The following is a 16,588-nucleotide window of genomic DNA, read 5'->3' on the forward strand; positions in this document are numbered from 1 at the left end:
CAGATGCAACAGGGGCCAGAGACCCGCTGGACCACCCCTGCTAGTCGCCAACACCCTGCTGGATTTTCCCGAGTGAAAGAAGCGCGTTGCTGGTTGTTGACCGCGGTCACCCACCAAGGCTTTTGACAACTTCAAAAGCAAAACCATTCTCTATCCCCTTCAAGGTTTAACCACGCTGCTCCACGCCATCTTTGTCGAACCGGAACGGTGCGTCTGCTCAGCACTGAGAACATACACCAGTCTGCCAAGCGCAACCTTGCAAGACTGCGTCTCGTTCACGATATGATGACCTAGCAGGACAGGTAGGACTTCCTCATGTCTCTGCACATAGCTTCGTCCCTCGCGCCGAGGAGTCTCGACTGACCGCGTCTTTCCTTGTAGATATCAGCTGCCGCGAGCCTACCCACACCAACGTCTACGTCCACGAACAGACAGCTTTGCATCTCCGCTCGGTGATGCTATGAATGACACACCGCGAAGGGTAGTGGGGGGCTTCCCCGCGACCCCAGCTACGAACCTGAGAGGCAGACGGCAGCCTACGCCCAACGGAACCCCCAACGGCACGCCGACGAACAATACTCCTCAGCCAGCCCCCGAGCGACCAGCACAACCACCGCTGCCTCAAGCACCACTGGCTCCAACAGCTCAGTATCCCACGAATCCAGTCATACCTCTCCACGTCCTCGATGCGCCGACACAGCGCTTCTACGCGCTCGGTCTCTACACCGCTCTCTTCGCATGGAAGCTCTACGACTGGGTCATGGTCGTAGAGGACGACAGCGAGTCCGTGTGGCTGGTCCTGAAATGGATCTTCATCGATTTCGTCTACATATTCGGCTTGCCAGAGTTCAGGATACCATGGCTGGAGTTCTCCCAGCTGTCCTGCACCGTCGCCTTTCTCTTTCACGCTGTATTTGATCTTTTGGTTATGCTCAACATCGGCCTACCCTTTGGCCCCGCCATCGTGGCCTTCCTAAGGGTCTTTTGGGACCGCGAGGTCGCCATATCCGAACAATACGTCAAAGTGTCCAGTGTGACCCAGAACGCCTCCCTTATCTTGGGAAAACAGATCATTAACATCCTGCCCGAGGGCTCAGCGGTCCTGAACCCGGATGGCTACTCTTATTGTATGGGCGGCGACCGCACGGTCACTTTGCCCCTGCACTTTAACGCGACCGTACCAGTCGAGATCGAGGTCATTCGCACCGATCTCGAGACAAACAACGAGGAGACCCTCAAACTCACCAAGGACCATATCAAGACGATCAAGAAGCTGGTCAAGAGGCAGGAAAGTGATCCCGAAATGGCAGATGCCAGGTTCGATTGGCCGATCAAGAAGCCTGGTGCCTATCGGCTGGCCAAGGTCCTTGACGAATACAAGCTCGAAGTGCAACGCCTGACCCCGAATACCTTCGTGGTACCTTGCCCCAAGGCCCGGGTCATTGCCTCGCCGTCCTCTGACCGCTGCTTGGGAGACCTGTCGGACCTTGCGCTGGAGGTGGTTGGCACGCCCCCACTCAAGATCAACTACAGCCGTAGGATCAAGGATAAGGACCACAGCTTCCACTTTCAGAGTCTACAGCCCGAGGGCTTCTCGTCGCCTCTGATGGGCTCACACAGGTCGTCGGCCCTCGTCATGCCAGACGACGACTCTTCTGTGTCGTGGGCCAAAGCGGAGAGAGTCACTGTGAGCTTAAACGAGTCTATGAACACGGGAGGTGCGTGGCAATACTCGGTGGACGAGGTTCAGGACGCGTTTGGCAACATCGTCAAGTATCAGTCGCCAGCAGATGACCCAGAGATGCGTCCAAAGCCCAAGCACCTAGTGCAGGACTTCATCGTCAAGGAACGCCCGACAGCTATGATCGAAGGCTGTGATTTGCGAAACCCTGTAAAGGTTGCCAAGGGCAAGTCTACTAAATTGCCTGTCAGCTTCCACGTGGCTGGCCAGACGGATACGGCACACACCATCAGTTGGCAATTCTCGCCAATCGACACCCTGACAAGGAATGGCGACCACGGTGAGGTCGTGTCATTTGACACGTACAAGGCGAAGAATGCGAAGGACCAGCCCAAGATCTCAGCACCGGGACTGTACACCCTGAAATCAGTCTCTTCAAGCGCTTGCGACGGGCACGTTCAGGAGCCTGTCTCGTGTCTCCTCTTGAATCCTCTTGAACCAAACCTCGTGCTACGCTCAACCGACATTCCCGACAAGTGTGCCGGTAATTCTATCGGCATGGCTGTGGACTTCGATTTTGTCGGCACACCTCCTTTCACGGTCAAATATGATGTTATGCACAACGGAGCGACGAAGAGAAAGAGCTTCACAACGAACAGCATGAGGCATCAGGAGGAATTCATCCCCACAGAGGCCGGTACGCACACGTATGTCTTTAAGGAAATCAGCGATAATGTTTATTCGGCTCAACCTCTCACCGGTCCGGAGATGACTCTGGAGACGACGGTGACACCAGCGGCCTCAGCCTACATCCGGAAGGAGTCCAAAATGGTCTCGGCTTGCTTGGACAAAGACGTCGTATTTGACGTTGTCTTCGCCGGGGAGGCGCCCTTCACCTTGGAGTGGGAACTTGTTCACGACGGCAAGAGGAAGCAATTCAAGGCCGAGGGCATCCAAGACAGGATTTATAAGATCAGGACACCAAAATTTTCATCGGGCGGAGAGTACTCTGTCTCTCTGGTATCTGTGAAGGACACATCAGGTTGCCGCATCTTCCTCCAAGACGAGCGCAAGATAGCTGTCCGACGCCAACGGCCACGGGCTGCATTTGGGCTGCTGGACGGAAAGTTCAAGACAATGGCCATCGAAGAAGAGCAAACCAAGCTGCCTGTCCGTCTGAGCGGAGAGGGGCCGTGGACAGTCGCTTACAAGAATCTGAACGAGGGCCCGAACGCCAAGGTGCGCAGGGCTGTCCTCTCGTCTGGCAACGACGTGCTCAGTGTCACACAACGCGGCACATACGAGATTGTGGACGTGGATGACGCCCAGTGTCCTGGCACTGTCGATCCTAAAGCGGCGCAATTTGAGGTGGATTGGTTGCCCCGACCTAGCCTGGCTATTCTACAAGCTCCCAGCATCCACGATGAAAGTGGAGCGTACATCAAGAACGATGTTTGCGAAGGAGACATGGATGGGTTTGAAGTTGGCCTCGTCGGTAAGTCTTGTTTGTACAAAGGTCAACATGCATCCTGCACATCAGCTAATCTTCTGTAGGTTCTCCTCCATACCACGTTGAGTATGAGGTCAGGCACAAGCCGAATAGTGGAAGTTCGGCGATCAACAAGAAGAACTTCGACGCCGCCCTCAGCAAGGCTACCGTCCAGATGGATACCTCGAGGGCAGGGACGTACACCTATCTCTTCTCCACCCTGTCCGACAGCCTCTACGACGACAACAAGAAGTTCAGTCCCGTCAGGCTTGAGCAGAAGGTCAACCCGAAACCTACGGCCAAGTTCGCGAAACCCGGCCAGACGTACAAGAGCTGTATGGCGGATCAAGATGTTGAAGACACGGTGGCGATTGAGTTCTCGGGCACAGCACCTTGGACGGTGGTGTTCGAAATTAAGCACGACAGCGGTGCGAGCACAGAGACGGTCCGTGTCGAAGGCCTAGAGAAAGAGAAGTCGCAGGTCAAGATCCCAAGGGAGTACTTGCGACTTGGCGGCCAATCCGTTCGCATCCGTCAGGTCAGCGACGCTCGCGGATGCAGGCGCACCTACGAGACAGGCGGGCCCTCCGTCCAGGTCCAGCTCTACGACGCCCCCTCGATCTATCCCCTGGATCAGCGGAAGGAATACTGCATTGGCGAGCGTATTTCCTACACCCTGGTCGGCACTCCGCCATTCGAGGTCGAGTATATATTTGATGGCACGACGCGCCAAGCCAAGTCCACAACGACAAACTTCAAGCGGCTCGCCGAGACCGCCGGTGAGTTCACCATCACAGCCATCAGGGACAAGGCCTCCGAGTGCCAGGCCGCCGTCAATATCAGCAAGACGATTCATCCATTCCCGACCGTGCGCATTTCCAAAGGCAGGACGGTCCGGTCAGACATCCACGAGGGCGGTGAGGTGGACATCTTGTTTGACTTTACAGGTACGCCGCCATTCGAGTTCACATACACACGCAGTACGAACGAGCGCAAGGGCCAGCGAAGTCAGGTGCTGGAGACAAGGCACGACGTCAGCTATGAGTATAGCAAGGTGGTCAGAGCAAGCCAGGAGGGCACGTACGAGGTGGTATCGATCAAGGACATGCACTGCGCGTTCTCGACACAGCAGGTCGAAGGGAGATCGGAGGGCAAGATGTTGACGTACTAAGTTAGAGAGGGAGGCGTCACAGCCCGTGACTTTTTGGTGTGGTAGATGCGAAACGACGGAGGATAAACAAGAGCATCAAAAATAGGGAAGCTATATTTGAGATTGGCTTAGGAGAATAGCCGGATGATTGATTGCATGAGCATGGCGTTTTTTGAAGTTTGAAAGTCTCAGGGAAGGCTCTTTTTTCCCCCTTGTGTGTTGTGTGAAATAGACTGATTTGGTAGTCTACGGAAGGAAGCGTCTGGTTGCACTCAAGCTGGTCACACATAAACCTGTTTGCTGCTCCGGGGTGGATGGTGGGCGCTGTGATGTATTGCGGGTGCCGGCGGGTTAAACCAAGGTTATCCATTTTGTGCAAGTCTTTCGTCGATGTTTTGGTGCCCCCTCCCCCCCTTTTAGGCTGCATCCGGAATCAGCCAGATCTTGCACACAAGGACCATAGCAGGATGTATGTACGGTAAAGTTGACAACCCCAAGTCGTCTCTGGCCAAAAGGATCTGACTGTGGCGCATGGGGAAAGGGGGCAAAGAGGGCAATCCCGATCGCACGCAATTATGTCTTCATTCACGAGTAGCTTTCGTCACCTTCAAGAATCCAATCCTACCCGAGGGATTAACGAAATAATCATTCGTGTAGCGGACAAGCTTACTGCTTATCGATGCTATCGATATTGAGCTCTCTCGCTCTCTCTATACCTTTTCCGGTGGAAGCTACTATATCTCGTGGGCCCGTCCGGACGGGGGAAGGTGAGACATCGGCCTTGTCCCGGAGGTGCCCTGGGGTTCTAGAGTATCGATGAGAACTGCACTGCAGCGAACATTTCTTTTTTTTTCTTCTCCATCTTTGGATACATAGTTCCAATGGTGGCTCTCAAATCTTTCAGTCTGACAGATGCTTAGTGACTTGAAGCTATGTAAATTCATTCCCTCATCAACTCATTGAGATTCACGAAAGATGCCGGTGCGTCTCAGCATTGGCAAGAGGCCTGGAGATGTCGCCGCGGACGAATTGACCGGCCGGAAACGGTTGTCTAGCGATGGCCACAGGGTGGTGCTTGACGAAACTGAAATGGAGAAGAATGAGGAGGACCAGCAACAACAACAGCAACACCAATCCAGCTTCAGGCCGATTTCTCCAGTCCTCAGCCCCATGACAGGGCCTCATCCGACCTGGACAGGCCCGATCAGTTGTGTACGAAGGCCGTTGTCGTCGTCGTCGTACACGGACTTCGACCTGGTCCGGCACTTGGGCCGCATATCGGAGAAGCACGAGGAGACGGCCATCGCTCTTGGGGATGTCTTTCGGCAGCGGGACGAGCTTACTGTGACGACGCTGTTCAGTCTTGACCTGGATATTGTGGATCCTAGCGAGCAGGCTTCCAGTTGCGAAGTGTATGACATTTGTCAAGACGGGTCTGTCGTACCTCGACAGGATGGCGGCTGCTTTGGAAAGCGCCGCGAGGTTTGGGAGCCCAATGTTGCTTGGGATCTTATCAAGGTTCGTGCTGACTCCAACAATGCCTCGCCTGCGCAGAGAGGCCTCGCTCGCTGAAACAAGTAGTAGGATGTCAACATGGGTGAAGTACTGGCTTTTGGGAGGATAACGTAAGTGAGAACTGTCCGGTCTTCCCAGCCTTTCACGAGGGGGCACATGAGCTAAAACCTTTGGATTATCTCAAAGGATACTTTCACAGCCTTCAGCGACCTGTTTTGCCGGTATACACATGACCTTGGGAAGATACTTTGACATTGACGAGCTGTTCTCCCACCTCGTCTCGAACAAGCTCAACAAGGGGAAAACCTCGCCGTACGTGTTGAGGGCTTTCGAGAACGAGGCGATTCGTCGGAGGTCGTTCTTCTTTGTGTTCAAATACTACACCGTGGTGGACGAGGGTATCACGCCCAGCTCCTGGCAGCACCACGACTGCGGGCAGACAGATATAAACCCGGAGAACCACGTCAACCTGTCGGAGTGCAGCGCTGTCGTAGCACTCTCCCTTGAAGGAGAAGTCAGGGAGCAGATACCACGGCGGGCAAGCAAGAGCAACAGGATCAGGATGGGATCGGTGTTTGACACGTTCTCGCCCTTCCACGTCCTCAGCATTCGCTGTTTCCCAGACCGCATCGACTCGGACCGCGACTTGGCTGGCACTCCATGCCACAGCGGACCGCAGGCTTTCCTCGAGTGTCTGGTAGCGGAGTACAAGACGGCAGGCCAGAGGCTTTGGCGATTGAACGAGCAGATTACAGGCTTGGTCATCCCTCCAGTAAGTCTTGCTGCTGCTTTCGAGACACTGCTGCGAATGTTTTGGGGGAGGGGGTCACTGACGGAGATGGCCTCATTATCCAGAAACAATTCATCTTCGACCTCAAGCTCCGTGACCAGCTCCTGTTCGAGGACGCAGACTTCACGTTCAGCCGGCGGTACTTTTGGGCATACAACAGTCTTTCCATGGTCAACGACAGCATCAGGTCGATGATCAACGCCTATTCTGACACGTTTACCCCTACATTTTGGCGGGGCCAGCATCCGACCCTTTGGCCGCACCCGGATCCAGAGAGCGCCGAAGGGTGCAACTACCTCGCCCAGCTCGACCACCTCCGCCACGAGCTGGAGGCTGCTATGCGAGACCTCAAGGCCCTAATCAAGGCCAACGAGCAGCTCCGGCGGGAAATTGAGAACTTGAGAGAACAGCTCTACAGCGGGAGCTCCGTGAAGGAGAATCGGACGACCATCGAACAGGGGGAGAACATCAAGATACTCACGGGTGTTTCGATGTTGTTCATGCCCTTGACTTTTGTCACGGTGAGTTCTGCTCTGTCACAAACATTTCAGCCCATCGGCTTCCCAGATGAGAAAACGCATGCTGACGATGAACCCCATTGAATCTGAGTTCATTCTAGTCCATCTTCGGAATGGAGACCTTCAAGATCCCTCCCACCGACTGGCGCTTTGTCGTCATTATGGTCACCGTCTGCGTGCCCTTCTTCATCTTGGTCCTTGTTCTCCAGACGGACGTAGGCACGCGCCTCTGGAGGGCCCTGCGCCACGTCTTCACCATGGGTCTGGACAGCTGGCGAAGGCGCGCCCGGACTCGCCGCGAGAAGCGCTCGCAGCTGCAGCAGGCGGCGATGATCAGGAGACAGTCATTGTGTGCGCCGAGCGCGGATACTGGGAGGCAGGAGAGCCTTCAAATGCTGAATGCGAACAAGGGAGGGCCTGCACATCCTGGGATGGCTCCGCCGCCAGGGGAGGGAGGGCAGCAGCGGTGGCACTGGCCTGGTCGGAGGAGGACGGATGAGAGTGTGGAGTCGCAGAGGGTTTCGCACGTGTGATTGGTCCATCGAAAGGTCAGTAATGGACAATGGTTCGATGGTCCTATTGCTTTGGACAGGATCGTTTGTTTGATGCTAGATTTCCCATACGCAGTTGGAAGTTGCAATCACTGCCACTGTGACAGGCTGCGTTCTGAACTGAACTGTCTATTTCGTAGCGATGAATGGAGTAACGATTGACTGGCCTCTCATGACGCTGACCCAGCAAGGTTAGACCAAATTGTCTCATTGTGAGGATGATCGCATATTCTTGACAGGCGTGCTTTGGAAATGTGAGAAATTAGAGGACTTGATACCATTCAGGATCAAAATGCAAGAGTGATGTCTCTTCAACCATCAGAGCAAGTCGCAATGCTGACTAAGCAGTCTCTTGTCACCCCTAACCCCCATAACGTTCCCGATATAGCTCGACCTAGAGATCGGCTCTGTTTTCAAGGTTCATGGATATCTGATTTATTTATCAATCTCAGCTACTGTCTCTTTATTTTTTTCATTAATATATGTCTTGAAAATGTCTTAAATACCAGGGTCTCTTATGTCTCCATCGTATCCATACTCTGTCCAACTTTTCCCTTCATGTATGCTGGGGCTGCGCTCAACTGAAAAACCTGCAGGGCATATCATCACTGCCACAGGAAATCAACAAGTCGACGACCGCCTGGTTCGATAGCAGGGCTCTACACCTCTATCAAAATTTGATATACTCAAGACTTTCGAGCCTAATTATCCTGCAACCATGACGGAACTCGCAGAACAGACCCTCCCATGCGATTTGGTCGAGTCACAGTTGGCAATGGTTGAGCTCATCAGGGCCATGTATCCGCCTGCAGAAGAGGACGCCGACTACTTGACACTACAAGACACCATCGACAAGACACGCGAGTGGTGCGAGACTCCAGAACCGTCAAGCACGCAAAGCATCCCTCCCGACCTTAGCTTCATGATTAACATACCTATCGAAACGTCTCATGAGACGACATTGCTCTGGCCGTCGATACAGCTGAAAGTCACTGTTCCTTTGCGATCAAAAGAAAAACAAATCACTGAACCGCCGCCGTTGCTATACACACTACGCCAGCCGCCGTGGATGTCTCGGGCCGAGGTAGCTGACCTCGCGGCTGCCATGCCCGCGGATGACGTTTTAGCAGCGTTTGACTATGTGAAAGAATATGCCCCGAGATATTATCTGCAAAAAGGCGAGGAAGCCACAAGAAACACACAAAAGCCGAACGAGATATCAAATGGCCCCCTGCTGCGCGTCTGGTTCTACTTTCCCTCCCTCTCGACACGGGAGAAACGCAAAGACCTCGTCACCTACGCGCCGCGCTACAGGCTCACCGGCTTCGTCCTAGCTGGGAAACCCGGGATGTTATGTCTGGAGGGCACCTCGAAGGATGTGGACGACTATATGAACGCGATCAAAAACGAGAGCTGGGGGGATATCCCCAGTCACCAGAAGAAAGTGAGCGAGAGGTTCCGAGAGGAGTGTGGGGAGGGTGGGCGCAAGTTTCAGGATATGACGGAGATTACGGATGAGTTGGGCGAGAAGCGAGGGGCCAGGAAGAATAGAGGGGATATGGCCGCTCTGGAAATGTTCTTAAAGGAGAGAGGGGTTGGAGAGTCTTTCTCAAAGGTTCTCATGGGAGCATAGCCGCCTCTGTGAGTGGCGATGACCTTGACATGTAACAAGATTAGATGGCTAATGACCTGAAATGCTGGAAAGTTGCATCGCTATCCTCAGCGCAGTCCAAGCAGAAGATGTATCTGATTCCTGGTCGGTCGAGCAGGACACCTAGAAGGTACGTGCCTATGGTACCAGTAGAGCCGGTGAGGATGGCTGCGCGGCCACAATATCTCCAAGGCCTGTGGAAGATCACCACCGCAGTACATGATCTGCTCAAGGTGGCGGGCGCAGTATGTGAGCGTGTCTGGGTTCTGCACGAGGTCGGCTACCACGGATGGCACGAGGATGGCGACAAAGGCAGACTTGTGTTTAAGAGCATCGGCGAGGCCTTGGGCTGTTAAGATACCGACGCCTGCAGAAGCAACGGAGGTGCAGCCGAAACCAATGGCCCAGAGCAGGTACAGCATGATACCAGCACCCTACATTAAGTAGTTGAATGAGCCATCGTATATACTGACCATTGGGAAAGGAAAGAAGAACAAATTCTGGGTCTCACATGGAAGAACGGCACTGTCACCATCACCCGTTTGCCTGCTACGGAATTAATCAGGACGCAGGGACTCACGAAATCACTTCTGACGGTAGCTTTCACTTGAGTCAATATCAATATATATCCGGTTCTATCTCACGAGCTAGACAGGCGTCAGTATGTGATCAGAGAGAGTATAGGCTCCCAAATGCAATGGTACCTGTGCCGCCCAACTGCATCAAAAGTGTCTGTAGTGGGGAGGCTAGGACGCAGCAGGGTGTAGCTATTGATCTGGCTGTATAAGTCGCGAAAGGGTAAGGCCTGTCTTGTGGTAAAAAGACCCTCTTAATTTACCCTAGACCTCGGATTCAGTCCCCTGGCTTTTTGTTTTCCTCCCTCCCCTTCTAGCACACACGACCCCACCATGGAAATACAACTATACAGCCACTCACACAAGGGATATTGCAGCCCGTAAAACCAATCATCCATGGCTCTATTTGCTGTGCTTTCAGGTGGCTTCAAAACCAGTAGCACTTTCAGAAACAGTAGCACTTTTTTTTTTGGAGGGGGGGGGGGGCGGGTGCCTGAATCTCATCTTCAGTAATTTTTGAGAGGTATGACCTTTCATTTGTTCTTCGGTTTAAATCTGTCGGTTCTTCGAAATATTCCAGACTGAGCACGTCGGTCGACAAAATCACCTCGCACCAGTTTCCCTAACATGCTAAAAACTCGCGATAAGGAGAAGGACAGAAAGAAAAGAAAAAAAGGGTTGTTCAACACATGTTGAACACTTTTTCTGGCAGCATCTATGCATAGTCCACCCTCTCGTCTGTAATCATCTCCTTCGATGCCCAAGAGCTCCACTGCTAGCCCAACAAAGCTGATCAAGTCCTGGAGTCTGACAAGTAAAACAGTGAGCAGTACCTTAGCTGGATGATATGGACAACAAATTTTGAAAACGTCTAGGTATAATCTAACGCCAAATCCTCCTTGAACATCATTCCAGTGCATGTATACTTGGCTTTTCAGGGCATCTGGATTTGTCGTTGAGTCTCCGGAGGAACACAGTTGTCAATACAAATTACAAAAAAGTAGAGAAAACAATTCGATCTTAGGATTGGTCTCACATCAAAGGGAAAAAGACAAGATACATGACTTGCAACTTTTGTAGTGGCTCGCCTACTGGTCATTTCTTACTCCCTCGAGTACTGGGCATTTTTACTTATACTATGACTTAGTGTCGTGGTCCACCGTAATGCTTGGCTAATGATTCCGCTTATCGGGAGACCCTGAAAATGCTGTACTATGTACTGTATAATCCCCGCGGTAAACTCCGGACCAACTTAAAATCAAGCCCCGAACGTCGGGGCTTTCTGCGTGTCACACCTTCCGCTTACTCGCCGGCACGCAATATCGCAACTGCTCTACCGGACAAAATCACAGGTTCCCCTCCTCCTTCTTCTACTCTCCTCTCTTCATTCTCCTTCCTCCGCCGCCCGCGAGTTCTGCGGGGAAAAAAAAGCTGTCCCTCGAAAATGGCTGCGCTCATCAAGGCGGTGAACGCCAAGATCCGGTCCAACCCGGTGTCCGACTACTTTTGCTCCACGCGTGCGTCTTGAACCAGCTATGCATACACTCTCGCTTTCTCCGTGGAATGCGCTCCCAGGGGAATACTAACGTGTGCACTTTGCCGACTTCCAGACTTCTGGGGCCCAGCTTCCAACTTTGGAATTCCTATCGCGGCCGTACTGGACACACAAAAGAGCCCTGACCTGTGAGCCCCTCCTTCTCTTCTCAATTACAAACTGCTGAGATGTGCTGACGAGTTCTTGCCCACGCTGTCCAGGATCTCGGGGCCGATGACCGGCGCGCTCGTGGTCTATGCTTTCACCTTCATGCGATACTCCCTTGCCGTCACGCCGCGGAACTACCTGCTCTTTGCCTGCCACTTCACCAACGCCGGTGCACAGCTCACACAGAGTTACCGGTACCTGAACTACCACTACGGCTTTGGCAACAAGAAGGCGGAGGCGTGAAATGGACAGGCTTTGATAGAATAGAAGAAGAAGAAGAAGAAGAAGAAGAAGAAGTAGCAGGATTAGAGTATACAGGAATGCGGATCGCGTTGGGCGTGATAGAAGCGGTTCGGGAGCATGGTATCTCCCTCTGTCCTCTGTGACCTCCATAGAGAAAGAAAGAAAAGATAGAAGGGGGCCATGTTCATTTAGAATAGAGAGGGACCAGGATCCCCATCTACATATAAGAACCAAGACGGCTTCGCTGCCACTTTCACTCTGCTCGGGGGATTGGCTAACATGCTACGACGGCATGTTAAAGAGTGTGTGGATGCTTGTCCGCTCTTGCCCTCTTCGCAGCCGTGAAGCAGTCAGTTGTTGCGCTTGCTAGGGAGACGAGGGATGGAGAGACAACCTGTCAGGTCAGACGCCAAAGTCTGTGATGATGCACCGCAATGTTGACGTGGTCGTGAAAAATATTGCAAGGATGAGGGTCCGAGAGTCAGTCTATCAGACCAGGGGGATGACGCTCCTACACTCCTTCAACAGATCCCAACGATCACGCTTGCCACGATGCTAGAAGACAAGCTACGTGAGACGAAATCAGGATGATCCACGGTTGGTAGGGTTGCTCTGCCATCTCAAGTGATAGGATGGAAGAAGCTTCTTTGCCGGTTTTCCGTGATGCCTTTGGTTCGCTGCAGCCGCCAGCGAGCGTCATATGTATGAAACCCTGCACGGTCGTGAAATCTCTCGAAGATCGTGTCAAACCCAGCCACGGTAATGACCAAGTTTTAAAAAGATCTCACCCAGCCGCTGCCAGTGCTTATAGCATAGCTTATTGGTGAACTCGCATTCCCATACGGTCGGGGACGAGATCGCTCTGACTGGAAATCATGACAGCCAGTGCCACAAACACGGAAGCACGGGAAGCGGTGGTTTAGGCTGTCTGATCTTCCAAATGCCGGGAACCTGAGACGACCACCGCCCACAAGCCTGGGCGATCTGCTTCGAAAGGGGAAATACAGAAATAAATAAGGAAGGAAGGAAGGGAAAAATACCCTAGCTGGACGAACATGCATGCAGCATTAGCGAGGGCCAAGCTTCGCGGGGAGAACCACATGCTTGAGGGGGAGAGGGGGTTGGGAATGCCCCTCCCCCAGGTCCGCGGGTTTGTTCTGTGGGCGGTCTGGGGCTGATCATGTACGAGCCGTCACACCTCGCGTTTCACATGCCCACGTATCGCCCAGGACCTCGATTAAGCATCTTTGGAGAGAGTGAGAGATGACAGCACTGAACAAAACTTGTGTGGAACCTGTCTTTTTCTCCATGGTGAAATATTTTATGGTGGATTAGAAACCTAGACCGTTCAGGTTGGGACGTCGAAACTCTGCTGTTTTACCCATCCAACCTTTAGATGACAGTTCTTGGCTTCACCAAACAAACAGTCTGCGGTTCATTCAGTCTTCCTGATCAATGCCAAGAATTTAACTTGTAAGCAAAAATAAGTAGATTAATCAAGTTGAATTATCGATGTCTATCAATGTTCTATCCGGCTTTCGATACTGCTAATTATATCGTAGTGTGGCCGTTGCGTGCGTGCTGAAGCACGCGCCTAACTGCAGATCATGCGCCACACCACGTCTGTGATTCTCCTTCAGCTTCCCTCGGCCTAGGGAACAGCCACCAAGTCTACCACAGCGTTTTGCCTTGATTTTCTTTGAACACAACCCCCCCCCCCCTCCTCCCCTGCCCTTGTTCCCAGCAACCTGGAATGGATGATTGACATCCGAAACTGGCGGCAAACATCGTCCCGAGCTTGGGGCGATGGTGACAGCCATGCAAGCCCTGAACTTCTAACGGCACGGTCATTCGTATACAAATATCAAATTTCCTTCTTCGACCTGCCACTTATTGTTCTTCATGCTTTCCTGTCTTTGTCCCAGTGCCTAGTTTCTGTCCAGACCAACAACTTCTGTCTTTCACTCTTTTTCCCCATTTCTCACCCAAAAGAATTCTTAATATCTGCCCGTCGCCGGCCGACAATCCTTTCACACACAACTCAGTCAAGATGCAGTTCTCACTCCTGACCTTTGCCACTCTCTTCTCTGCGGCTATGGCCTCTTATGGTGAGTCTGCTTCTCTATATATGTCACGCGTGAGGGAGAATATGACGACGACGACGGGATTGTGAGCACGATGCTGATGGCGGATTAAATGTGTCTAGTCCCGCGCCAAAACAGCCAGCCTACCGTTCAGGACGCCGCCATGACTGACGCGAACGGTAACGTCATCGCCTTCGACTCTGCGAATGTCTACATGGCCTCTGTCGCCAAGGGAATTTAAATCAGCTTCCCTTCTTTCGAGATGTAAGAGGCTATCGTTTGATAGACTACTGCAGGACGTGGTTCTACGGTGGTGAGAATTGGTGCTAGGGGGGATCGGTGAGATGGTTGTTTATGGTGTCATGATACCAAGACACGACGGGATAATGAGCCAAGCACGTGGTTGTGTTGCAGCCATGCACATCGACCGTATCACGATAATATTCTATAGTGACGGCTCGGTCGGGTGATCTTGGTTTGGATGAATTGGAATCGATGCGAAACTACTTCGAGGCAAATATTATAAGATTCCAGAATTCTATAGGCAGATGACGCAATGCCCTTAATATGTAGCACTGCCTGACCCTCAATTCGTGCATCTTTTCTTGACGATCGATTCAAAGAGCAATCCGTTGGTGCTACCTTGAGGACTTAACACATGTAAATTTTCTATCTTTTTCGGGTTCCTCGCCCTTGATGCTGGCTCGACGGTCTCTGCTGGGATCGTTTCACTAACAATATTATGACATGCGCTCTGATTGAAAGCTTAGCAGAAGCATACCAATGTGTCTCGTAGAATTTTCGAACCTTTCTCCCCCGGCTCGCACATTACAGCGCACTGCGGCACAGTGCCCAGCACAGCAAAGGATACTAACAGCCAAGGTCCACGACTCTGGCACCTAGCAGGACGAGAAAGTAAAGAGGGCAGATAGCAGGATACCAACCTAGGGTGGAGGTTTGTGTCGAGTCCGTCATTCCAACTGCGATGTGCTCCTGGCGCCTACCGCATATAACTATCTCCCAGGTCTAGGAATTCTCCAATAAGCAGTTCAACCGTTCCGGACAGCTCCTTGTCGCAGTTCCGCACAATATGGGAGTATCCTATATCGCATGTGCTAGCCATTGCACAAGAAGTTGCCTTGGATCTACTGTACATCCACCCAGAAGTCTTATGACTCTTGCCTGTCAGGAATTTAAAAGACTATACCGTCTAAACTCTTGAATCTTGTCAGGATCGATACACGAGGGAGAGGTGGTTGTCGATATAGGATCAAAAGGTGTGGGGGACAGAGAATTCTGGGCTGCATTTGACGACGTGGCGTACAAGTGAACAGTCAGCGAACAGGGTACGGGCTTGGACTGGTGAGCTTACCCAAAGGCTGTCAGTTCGTCTTGGCTTCACCCTTTGCAAGGCTACTAGACCCCAGCACCACGATGAGGTGCGAACTGTTCGCTGGGGGGACATCTGTTGAAGATGCCCCCACCGCTCTGTTCGGTCAAGCGGTGGAGGAGTTTTTTTCCGGAACCCCCCTAACATGAGGCGAACCTCAGGTTACATCAAGATCTACAGATCCTGGGGGGAGTGTGCTCTCATGTCAAAGTCTGACGACCTGCTAAGGAGACTGTCCTTCGACAGTTCACCGAGGCGACGCACAACCTCCAGATTCATGTCTGCATTCAAGTAGATGCCTTCCGTCATTGCTGTCAGGATAGTGTTGTGACATCGCTGTTCAACTAGGATCGAGGACAGAGTCTGGGCAAGATTGTTCCCATCTATGGGCTGTACTGCACAAGGGCGAAAGAGACGGATAATATGGGGCACAATGGTAACTAAAAGTGCCAAAATCCCTGCGGCCGCTCCTACGAACGTCCACACTCCAGCTGGTGAGTTGAAGAAGTCCATTATATGGGATGTCAGAAACGAAAAGGCTGGAAAGGTGAGGAAGAAAGGTGAGGAAGAAAGGAGAGGAGAGAAAACGAGAGCGGACCCTCAATCGAGCTTTAGTACTGGCGGGAGACATCCTCCTAAGAGGGCAGCAACTTCCTCTGTTCTCCTTCAGACCAGAAGGTGGGACTCATGCTCGACAGTTGGAACTTCTAGGTTTGGGAAGCTGGATGGGGAGGCAGGTTCAACCAACTGGCTCGAAGTGAAGGAATAGGCATGTCGTTCAGGAGACAGTTGAAACCTACAAAACCCTCGAGCACAGCTCTCAATCGTTCATGAACATGGCCAGATCGAATGATCTGATCTTCTACGGGTTGGAACATCATCAACGCCAACAAAACTGCAAACTTGTAAAGTCGTAAGAGAACGCAGACGAGCTGGCGACTGTTGATAGGGAAGCGCTTCTGCTCCCATGTTACTATCTTCAGTTCAGTTGGGTACCTTGTCTTGGATTAGTAGGCTCTGTGGGACGAGCGCTACCTGACTTAAGTCACTCTTCCTCAGCTTTCCTTACGTGTCTTTGAACGATCTTTGGCTTAGTCAGGTTTGGGCTGTCAAGTAAGTACCTAGAGCCACAAGTCAAGTTCTGGCAAGCTCGAGAGCACCCCGCCCTTTCCTCTAATCTCACTTCCCTGAAGACTTCGCTTGCCATTCACTCTGCACTCTATCAAACTTTTTCATCATGGGCCAGTCG

At 52.3% G+C, this 16,588-nt stretch overlaps 4 protein-coding genes across 4 annotated transcripts; all 4 read left to right on the forward strand.

The window, feature by feature from the left end:
• Nucleotides 1-315: 315 nt before the first annotated feature.
• Nucleotides 316-4,580, forward strand: M406DRAFT_347195 (uncharacterized protein; the record flags this gene model as incomplete). Its single annotated transcript, XM_040922264.1, is given in 4 exon segments — nt 316-352; nt 645-3,176; nt 3,236-4,493; nt 4,513-4,580. The coding sequence occupies 3 exon segments, from the start codon at nt 316-318 to the stop codon at nt 4,339-4,341; spliced, it is 3,675 nt and encodes a 1,224-aa protein (XP_040774595.1). The 3' UTR covers nt 4,342-4,493; nt 4,513-4,580.
• A 1,732-nt stretch (nt 4,581-6,312) lies between these two features.
• Nucleotides 6,313-7,862, forward strand: M406DRAFT_323229 (uncharacterized protein). The gene is made up of 3 exons (XM_040919749.1): nt 6,313-6,607; nt 6,691-7,146; nt 7,245-7,862. The coding sequence occupies exons 1-3, from the start codon at nt 6,398-6,400 to the stop codon at nt 7,674-7,676; spliced, it is 1,098 nt and encodes a 365-aa protein (XP_040774596.1). The 5' UTR covers nt 6,313-6,397; the 3' UTR covers nt 7,677-7,862.
• Nucleotides 7,863-8,412: 550 nt separating this feature from the next.
• Nucleotides 8,413-9,327, forward strand: M406DRAFT_261565 (DUF1115 domain protein; the record flags this gene model as incomplete). The annotated part of the gene is made up of 1 exon (XM_040917449.1): nt 8,413-9,327. One exon carries the CDS (start codon nt 8,413-8,415, stop codon nt 9,325-9,327), a length of 915 nt encoding a protein of 304 aa, XP_040774597.1.
• A 1,923-nt stretch (nt 9,328-11,250) lies between these two features.
• M406DRAFT_357149 (UPF0041-domain-containing protein) lies at nt 11,251-12,123 on the forward strand. The gene is made up of 3 exons (XM_040923602.1): nt 11,251-11,437; nt 11,531-11,603; nt 11,676-12,123. The coding sequence occupies exons 1-3, from the start codon at nt 11,365-11,367 to the stop codon at nt 11,863-11,865; spliced, it is 336 nt and encodes a 111-aa protein (XP_040774598.1). The 5' UTR covers nt 11,251-11,364; the 3' UTR covers nt 11,866-12,123.
• The last annotated feature ends 4,465 nt before the right edge of the window (nt 12,124-16,588 follow it).

The sequence above is a fragment of the Cryphonectria parasitica genome (assembly GCF_011745365.1).
Source record: "Cryphonectria parasitica EP155 unplaced genomic scaffold M406scaffold_6, whole genome shotgun sequence".
Lineage (NCBI taxonomy): Eukaryota > Fungi > Ascomycota > Sordariomycetes > Diaporthales > Cryphonectriaceae > Cryphonectria > Cryphonectria parasitica.

Excerpts from the sequence above, each read along its gene's own strand:
- M406DRAFT_323229 (XM_040919749.1), top strand. The coding sequence starts at position 6,398 with ATGGGATCGGTGTTTGACACGTTCTCGCCCTTCCACGTCCTCAGCATT. Across the intron at positions 6,608-6,690 it reads CAGGCTTGGTCATCCCTCCA|AAACAATTCATCTTCGACCT; the intron begins GTAAGTCTTGCT and ends CTCATTATCCAG. Across the intron at positions 7,147-7,244 it reads TGCCCTTGACTTTTGTCACG|TCCATCTTCGGAATGGAGAC; the intron begins GTGAGTTCTGCT and ends AGTTCATTCTAG.
- M406DRAFT_357149 (XM_040923602.1), top strand. The coding sequence starts at position 11,365 with ATGGCTGCGCTCATCAAGGCGGTGAACGCCAAGATCCGGTCCAACCCG. Across the intron at positions 11,438-11,530 it reads CGACTACTTTTGCTCCACGC|ACTTCTGGGGCCCAGCTTCC; the intron begins GTGCGTCTTGAA and ends GCCGACTTCCAG. Across the intron at positions 11,604-11,675 it reads ACACAAAAGAGCCCTGACCT|GATCTCGGGGCCGATGACCG; the intron begins GTGAGCCCCTCC and ends CACGCTGTCCAG.